Consider the following 8,741-nt stretch of genomic DNA (forward strand, 5'->3'; position numbering starts at 1 on the left):
AACTCATTAATGTTGTAATAACTAACTTTAAAGTTGGAAAACGTAAAGTTAGAAAAGAAACCAAAGATTTAAATTGGAATTACTAACTTTAAAGTTTGAGGTTCAGTAATTTATTTATTTTATTTTTAACATATTTATTATTAGGCCATAAAAATTAATTTCTTGGTTCTCAGACCCTCCCTCATCTCTTCCAAGGGTGCTTCATTAAATTGACTTCTTTTATTGCTACTTAATCAATAATAGATCACTTCCCTCATCATTTTTTGAGGTTTTGAACAATGTTAAAAGCTACCTCATCATGTTTTGGGGGCAATTAAAAAGTTTTAAAAAAAAAATCTGCCTCCCTCTCTTATATTTCTTGAAAAAAGGCCTGAGAACCAAAGAATTAACTTTGCATGGCCTTATTATTATTAGGGGGGTATAATTATATTTTCTTTTATCATATATTTTGTTTTATCTTATTTCGTTGTTTTTATTTATGTCATTTTGTTTTGTTTCATTTCATTTCATTTTGACATTTTGGAAAGTTTTTGTTGTAGTCAATACTGAAAACGAAAGTAGGTCGGGTTCGCGGTTCATTTAAAAATTTTCCTCATGGAAAAAATTTGTGCAAAGAAACCCAAAACTGGGAAAACGGGTAATAATTTCGATACCACTAATTTCTCTTCAATGTTTTATTGTTAGCAAAGTATATAACTCTTCATGGGTGAGATGACGTTGAATCATAGGTTTCATTGATGCTAGTTTAAAGAAAAGCATGCGTATGCAGACACTGCAAATGTGTAGTCTCTATCAATCAGAGAGTGAGAGACTCCAGATTCATTAAAACACTATTTCATTTGTCCATTATTTAATTATTTGTCTACAGGATTTTCCATTAGCTGATCCTGACTTTGGGCAATTAATTGGCACAGTGTGTGTAAACAAATTATGAGACATCTCTTTAAATTATTTCATTTCTTATTTACATTTTTAAAGCATCTGCCTTGATTGCAATGTTAAAACCCATCTCGATGTAAGCTATAGTTAATGGGAGAGCCAACGTAACAGCTTCTGGACAATGTGATTGTTTGATTTTCGCTTACAACGTTGCAGAAGCTTCCTCAGCGTTCAAAAATTGTGATGTCAAAACAAAAGGCATGCTTAAACCTTTTGACCCCCATTCTGTGTTATGGTGTTTTGAGTGCAATAAATCTCCATTCACAGTATATTAAAAAAAACCTTTAATGTAAATATATTAATTAAAATAATCTGTGTCTGGCGACATGGATAGGCATTTTGTCATGTTTAGCTTCTACCTTAAAATCAAAAAAATCTCTTCTTCTCCGGGAAAAAATCACAAACCAAAAGAAAATGCAACAATATTAGAATTTACAGGGCTACCAAATTTTCATGTACAATTCACTTTGTACTTGATAAATAATGCTTTGTTCTGGTCCATTGTACACTTCTTAAGGGGGGACCTATGTCGTTCTACGTCAAAGCAGCGTAATGTGACGTCACAATAGCGACGTTTGTTTTTACCTGTTGACTTTTGCAACTGTGAAATAGGCATAGCATTGTTAATAATCAATAACTTACACAATTTACAAAAAGAAAATTTATTCATCATTAATAACAGTTTTGTTTGATTTATAGAGTTTGTTAATATTATAATTCTCTTCCTTTGGTTGATAATTCACAGCGATTTCAGTTGTGAAGAAATACTTCGATGATATGCTGATATATAAGTGCAAAAAAATTAGATAAAATTCAGCAAAGAAAGCGGAATAAATCAGGGAATATGTTTAATTTTATGTTTGCCATTAATTGTATTTTCTGGATAAAACTAAGAAAAAAATTAGGAAACGTGCTTGTACCTATATTTGCTTATTGATTTATTGTACATGTAGATTTTATTGTTTAACGTCATTCTTAGGTTCTAATAGGTGTTGGTTGTTGACGGGGAAATTGAGGGGGACAGAATGATTGGAATGAAAGAGAAAAGATGTTTAAATTGTTTCTAATCAAAACAAAATACTCATTTTTAGCAAAATAGCTTTATATTTAGATGTTTTTCAGTGCTTACTTACCCCTTTTTTAGTGCAGAAAGGTCAATATTTATGACACAATAGTACGAAAATAAAAGAAAACGTCACATTTCTCGTTTATTTTATCATAAAGGTATACTTTTTTCTTTGCTAAAATAAAGAAATGGATCATTTCTTTCAAAAAATATGAATTACAACATTTTCACACAAAGACTTTTTAAGGGGGGACCTATGTCCGAAAAGTCTTTGTGTGAAATTTTCAAAACTTTGATATTTCTTTCCTGATCACTTGCTTTTAATTTTTAGGTATTAAAAACAATACCTTTATATGCTTATTTTTACACAGGAGCACGTGCAAAAACAGTGTGAAATGCTAAAAATAGATTATCTTCAGACATTATTGTTCTACTCCAAATATGCGCTAAAAAGAACCAAAAATGTCAAATCACATTCGAAATCAACATGTATTTAATTTATATGACTTGTATCTTGAAAATGAAGGCAAATTCATTGCAATTCATCTCGCATGAAAAATTATAAAGGAGCACAATGTAAGTATCACCCCGTTTTTCTTGTCGTATTTTTTACAATTCCGACATGCATAACAGGTAATATCTTAAAAAGTCTTTGTGTGAAAATGTTGTAATTAATATTTTTTGAAAGAAATGACGCCTCTCTTTTTTTTAACAAAGAAAAAAGTATACCTTTATGATATAATAAACGAGAAATATGACGTTTTCTTTTATTTTCGTACTCTTCTGTCATAAATATTGACCTTTCTGCACTAAAAAAAGGGAAAGTTAGCACTGACAAACATCTGAATATAAATCTATTTTGCAAAAAACGAGTATTTTGTTTTGATAAGAAAGAATTTAAACAGATAAACTCTTTTCTTCTTCATTCTAATCATTCTGCCCCCCCCCCTCTTCCCCGTCAACAACCAACACCTAATAGAACCTAGGATTGACTTTAAACAATAAAATCTACATACACTATAAATCAATAAAATATAGGTACAAGTTCATTTCTTAATATTTTCTTAGTTTAATCCAGAAAATACAATTCATGGTAATCATAAAATTAAACATATTTCCCTGATTTAAGCCGTTGTCTTTGTTGAACTTTATCTTATATTTTTTGCATTTTTATATCAGCATATCGTGGAGGTATTTCTTCACAACTGAAATTGCTATGAATTATCAACCAAAGGAAGAGAATTTTAATATTAAAAAACTCCATAAATCAAATAAAACTGTTATAAATGATGAAAAACATTTCTTTTTGTAAACTGTGTACGTTATTGATTAATTACAATGTTAAGCCTATAATCACAGTTGCAAAAGTCAGCGGGAAAAAACAAACGTCGCTATTGTGACGTCACATAACGCTGCTTTGACGTAGAACGACATAGGTCCCCCCTTAAGATATTACCTGTTATGCATGTCGGACTTGTAAAAAATACGACAAGAAAAACGGGGTGATACTTACATTGTGCTCTTTTATATTTTTAGGTCACCTGAGTAACTCAGGTGACCTATTGCTATCCGTTTTCGTCCGTCGTCGTGTGTCGTGCGTCGTGCGCCGTGTGTTAACAATTGAACATTTTCAGCTTCTTCTCTGAAACCGCTGAACCAATTTCAACCAAATTTGGTATACAGCATCTATGGGTGAAGGGGAACAAAAATTGTGAATTTTATGGTCCCCGCCCCCCTGGGGCCTCAGGGGTGGGGCCAAAACCACTAAAATTATTGCAATCTTTAAAAATCTTCTTCTTTACTCCTGGACATCAAGCAGGCAAACTGTTGGCATGAATGTAATGAGCATTGAGTCCTCTACCAAAATTGTGAAATTCATGGCCCCAGGGTCAGGGGTTCTAGTGCTAGGGCGGGGCTATATAGATTATATAGTGAAAATGCATTAAATCTTTGAAAATCTTCTTCTCCGCTCCTGGGTATTAAATAAACTAACCAAACACATAGTTATGATAAGCAAGAGTGCCTCTACCAAAATTGTGAATTTTATGACCCCAGGGTCAGGGGTTCTGGTGTTAGGGCGGGGCTCTATTGGTTATATAATGAAAATGCATTTATTCTTTGAAAATCTTCTTCTCTACTTCTGGGTATTAAATAAACTAACTAAGTACATAGTTATGTTGATCAAGAGTGCCTTTTTCAGAATTTTGAATTTTGTGGCCCCAGGGTCAGGGGTTCTGGTGTTAGGGTGGGGCCCTATTGATTATATAGTGAAAATGCATTAATTCTTTGAAAATCTTCTTCTCTGCTCCTAGGTATTAAATAAACTATCCAAGCACATAGTTATGATGAGCAAGAGTGCCTCTTCCAAAATTGTGAATTTTATGACCCCAGGGTCAGGGTTTCTGGTGTTAGGGCGGGGCTCTATTGGTTATATAGTGAAAATGCATTTATTCTTTGAAAATCTTCTCTACTTCTGGGTATTAAATAAACTAACTAAGTACATAGTTATGTTGATCAAGAGTGCCTTTTTCAGAATTTTGAATTTTGTGGCCCCAGGGTCAGGGGTTCTGGTGTTGGGTGGGGCCCTATTGATTATATAGTGAAAATGCATTAATTCTTTGAAAATCTTCTTCTCTGCTCCTGGGTATTAAATAAACTATCAAAGTACATAGTTATGATGAGCAAGAGTGCCTCTTCCAAAATTGTGAATTTTATGACCCCAGGGTCAGGGTTTCTGGTGTTAGGGCGGGGCTCTATTGGTTATATAGTGAAAATTCATTTATTCTTTGAAAATCTTTCCTTTGCTCCTGGATTTTATGCCAATGATCCAAATATATATATTTATGATGAAGAAAGTTGCATCTAGCAAAACGGGTTTTTTTATGCCCCCCCCCCTCCGGGGTCGGGGGTGAGGGGGGGGGGGTACAAAGTCTGAAAGTAAATTAATGCTTTGAAATCTGCTCTTTGGTATTAATCGACCATTGTATGATAAATTTGCACAATTTTGAAATATGTGGCCCCAGGTTTAGTGGTTCCTTTGGGATGAGGTGCACAACTGGTTATAAAGTGGAAGTGCATTTTCTCTTATGTTACTCTAATCTTCCTCTGGATATTACGTATTACAAATAGAGTAAGCATGCTAAGTCTTTAATTATGATAAGCAATGGTGCCTCTTTCAAAATTGTGAATTGTGAATTTCATGGCCTCTGCTTTAAAACACGAACCAAATTTAATTGTTTGAAAGTTGTTGCACAATACTCAGGTGACCTATAAGGCCCGTGGGCCTCTTGTTTCATGCAAGATGAATTACAATGAATTTGCCTTCATTTTAAAGATACAAGTCATATTAATTAAATATATGTTGATTTTGAATGAGATTTGACATTTTTGGTTCTTTTTAGCGCATATTTAGGGTAGAACAATAATGTCCGAAAATAATCTATTTTTAGCGTTTCACACTGTTTTTGCACGTGCTCTTGTGTAAAAACAAGCATATAAAGGTATTGTTTTTAATACCTAAAAACTAAGAGCAAGTAGTCAGAAAAGAAATGTCAAAGTTTTGAAACATTCACACAAAGACTTTTCGAACATAGGTCCCCCCTTAAATAATTTTTTAGCTCACCTGAGCTGAAAGCTCAAGTGAGCTTTTCTGATCACATTTTGTCCGGCATCCGGCTGTCCGTCCGTCCGTCTGTCTGTCTGTCTGTAAACTTTTCACATTTTCGACTTCTTCTCAAGAACCGCTGGGCCAATTTCAACCAAACTTGCCAAAAAGTATCCTTGGGTGAAGGGGATTCAAGTTTGTTCAAATGAAGAGCCACGCCCTCATTCAAGGGGAGATAATTGGGAATAAATGAAAATTTGGTGGCATATTTTAAAAATCTTCTTCTCAAGAACCACTGTGCCAGGAAAGATGAAACTTATGGAGAAACATCCTCAGGTAGTGTAGATTCAAATTTGTTCAAATCATGACCTCCAGGGGTAGGGCGGGGCCAAAATGGCCGACCAAAGTTTTACATAGAAATATATATGAAAATTCTTTAAAAATCTTCTTCTCAAGAATGACAAAGCCATAATTGATCATATTTATATGGAAGCATGCTCAGGTAGTGTAGATTCAAATTTGTTCAAATCATGACCCCCAGGGGTAGGGCGGGGCCAAAATGGCCGACCAAAGTTTTACATAGAAATATATAGGAAAATTCTTTAAAAATCTTCTTCTCAAGAATGACAAAGCCATAATTCATCATATTTATATGGAAGCATGCTCAGGTAGTGTAGATTCAAGTTTGTTCAAATCATGACCCCCCGGGGTAGGGCGGGGCCAAAATGGCCAACCAAAGTTTTACATAGAAATATATAAGAAAATTCTTTAAAAATCTTCTTCTCAAGAATGACAAAGCCATGATTCATAATATTTATATGGAAGCATGCTCAGGTAGTGTACATTAAAATTTGTTCAAATCATGACCCCGGGGGTAGGGCGGGGCCAAAATGGCCGACCAAAGTTTTACATAGAAATATATAGGAATATTCTTTAAAAATCTTCTTCTCAAGAATGACAAAGCCATAATTCATCATATTTATATGGAGGCATGCTCAGGTAGTGTAGATTCAAGTTTGTTCAAATCATGACCCCCCGGGGTAGGGCGGGGCCAAAATGGCCGACCAAAGTTTTACAGAGAAATATATAGGAAAATTCTTTAAAAATCTTCTTCTCAAGAATGACAAAGCCATAATTCATCATATTTATATGGAAGCATGCTCAGGTAGTGTAGATTCAAGTTTGTTCAAATCATGACCCCCGGGGGTAGGGCGGGGCCAAAATGGCCGACCAAAGTTTTCAAAGATCATATATAGGAAAATTCTTTAAAAATCATTTTCTAAAAAATAGCAAATCCATGATTGGTCATGGGACTACTTTTGGATTTAAACTTTACAATAAAAAACCATTTTCTTCTTTTTCCTACCCTTAGTGCTCAGGTGAGCGATGTGGCCCATGGGCCTCTTGTTGTTTATTGGTAGACTGTAATTTGTATTACAACAAGATTGCTTTGATTATAACATTTTTTTTTAAAAAAGATTTATATCAGTTTCTGTATACTGCAAGGAAAATTTCTTTTCAGAAAAAGACATTGATAAAGATAATTACATAATTCAGCAGTTCCAAGAATATCAAAAGGATCTGGACTTCCGCCATGATAAACATGAACGGCTGGTGAAACTAAGTCGAGATGTCACAATCGAAAGCAAAAGAGTCATTTTTCTAATGCAGAGAAACTCAGGGTAATGTATTCCAATTTCTTGGATGCTCATTATTTTTTAACTGAATGACTCAGATAAAATAGCTGAAAAAATACAATAGTATGTGAATTGTATCATTTTCATAAATGAATCAAGGAAGATGTAAAGATTAAGAAGCTCCCAATAAACAATACCAGACTAATTCTTTGAGCATGGTCGGCAACTAATTACGAATTCTAGTACTTTTATTGTATGAACCCCTGAATATCTCGAAGATTCGTCCAATTCCCTCCAAATTCAATATACTGATACTCCATTGTATTATTAAATAGGACAGATAAAAATAACGAGAAACTGGAGCAGGCATGGAACAAAATTAGAGATGTCCAAGAACAGAAGTTTTTACCAATGGCAAAAGAGCTTGATGGAGAGGACCCATACCAGTTCCTGAGAGCCTACTCCGCAGGTGTGGTATTGTCTCCTTGGGAAATTCCTATCGTAGTTGCTTAATAAAAAGTTTAATTTATGCTTAATCTACTTATGAGCTATATACAGGCATATTTGAAGTCAAACTGTTGAGTTCATTCCCTGTAGAAAGCTATGTTTGCACATCTTTTCATTTCCTTTGCTGTAAATAAATAATTCTCTATATACTGTTTTAATAGGTCTGCAAGAGTACATTGAAGCTGTAGCCTTTTACCACTACCTCAAAAGCAAGACGCTTGTCAGTTTGGACCAAGTACAGTCGGACTTGAATTTTACAGTGCCCTCTAGTGACACAGAGAATTCTCAGAAGACAATTGGAGTACATGTTCCTCCCTCGGAGTACATTCTAGGTCTGGCTGACCTTACAGGAGAACTCATGAGATTTGCTATAAATAGTGTGGGCTCTGGTGACTTGGACACGCCCAATGAAGTTTGTGCTTATTTACGTAACATGCTGGGAGGATTTGAATCCGTGGGTCAGGTGTCCAGGGAAATGAACCGTAAAGTCAGCACCTTGAGACAGAGTTTAAGGAAGGTGGAGGCAGCGTGCTACACTCTGCAGATCCGGGGGTCAGAGATCCCTAAAGAGATGCTGAAGGATGTGTTCAGGTCAGCTCGTGTAGGAGAAATATCTTACTTAGACGAGCAGGATATTGATGATTGAGGAACTCAGAAACAGGACAGGGAATTTTTTCAACAATGGGCATTCTTCACTTCATTGCATTTTCACTTGATGTAACAAAAGCATGTTGAAAGACTCTGTGGGCTGTCATTTATAATGAGTAATGTAATGACCAACGTAAACTATTGTATTATTCTATAATACTGTACAAAGAGTGAAAAGTATTTAGTTTCCCTTTTTTTAGTAAAAAGTTCAGTTCATGCTTTTGTTCAAATATTTCAAGTTTCAGGTGTATGTACATGTACAGTAAATGTACATCTAATTTGAACTAAGTTATCTTTTTGTATAAAATTGATCAATCTTTTATCACAAAAATAAACAAAA

General features: G+C 34.5%; 1 protein-coding gene across 1 annotated transcript; it reads left to right on the forward strand.

The window, feature by feature from the left end:
* The first annotated feature begins 544 nt into the window (after positions 1-544).
* Positions 545-8,693, forward strand: LOC134279227 (translin-associated protein X-like). The gene is made up of 4 exons (XM_062761575.1): positions 545-637; positions 7,132-7,291; positions 7,582-7,715; positions 7,915-8,693. Exons 1-4 carry the CDS (start codon positions 595-597, stop codon positions 8,397-8,399), a joined length of 822 nt encoding a protein of 273 aa, XP_062617559.1. The 5' UTR covers positions 545-594; the 3' UTR covers positions 8,400-8,693.
* Positions 8,694-8,741: the final 48 nt, after the last annotated feature.

Source organism: Saccostrea cucullata, unplaced genomic scaffold, assembly GCF_032062105.1.
Source record: "Saccostrea cucullata isolate Sc308-1 unplaced genomic scaffold, CSIRO_AGI_Scuc_v1 ctg604, whole genome shotgun sequence".
NCBI lineage: Eukaryota > Metazoa > Mollusca > Bivalvia > Ostreida > Ostreidae > Saccostrea > Saccostrea cuccullata.

Bases quoted from the DNA above. Each gene is read 5' to 3' on its own strand.
- LOC134279227 (XM_062761575.1), top strand. From the start codon at position 595: ATGGAAAAAATTTGTGCAAAGAAACCCAAAACTGGGAAAACGG. The intron at 638-7,131 runs GTAATAATTTCG...ATTTCTTTTCAG, and splicing joins ACCCAAAACTGGGAAAACGG to AAAAAGACATTGATAAAGAT. The intron at 7,292-7,581 runs GTAATGTATTCC...ATTATTAAATAG, and splicing joins CTAATGCAGAGAAACTCAGG to GACAGATAAAAATAACGAGA.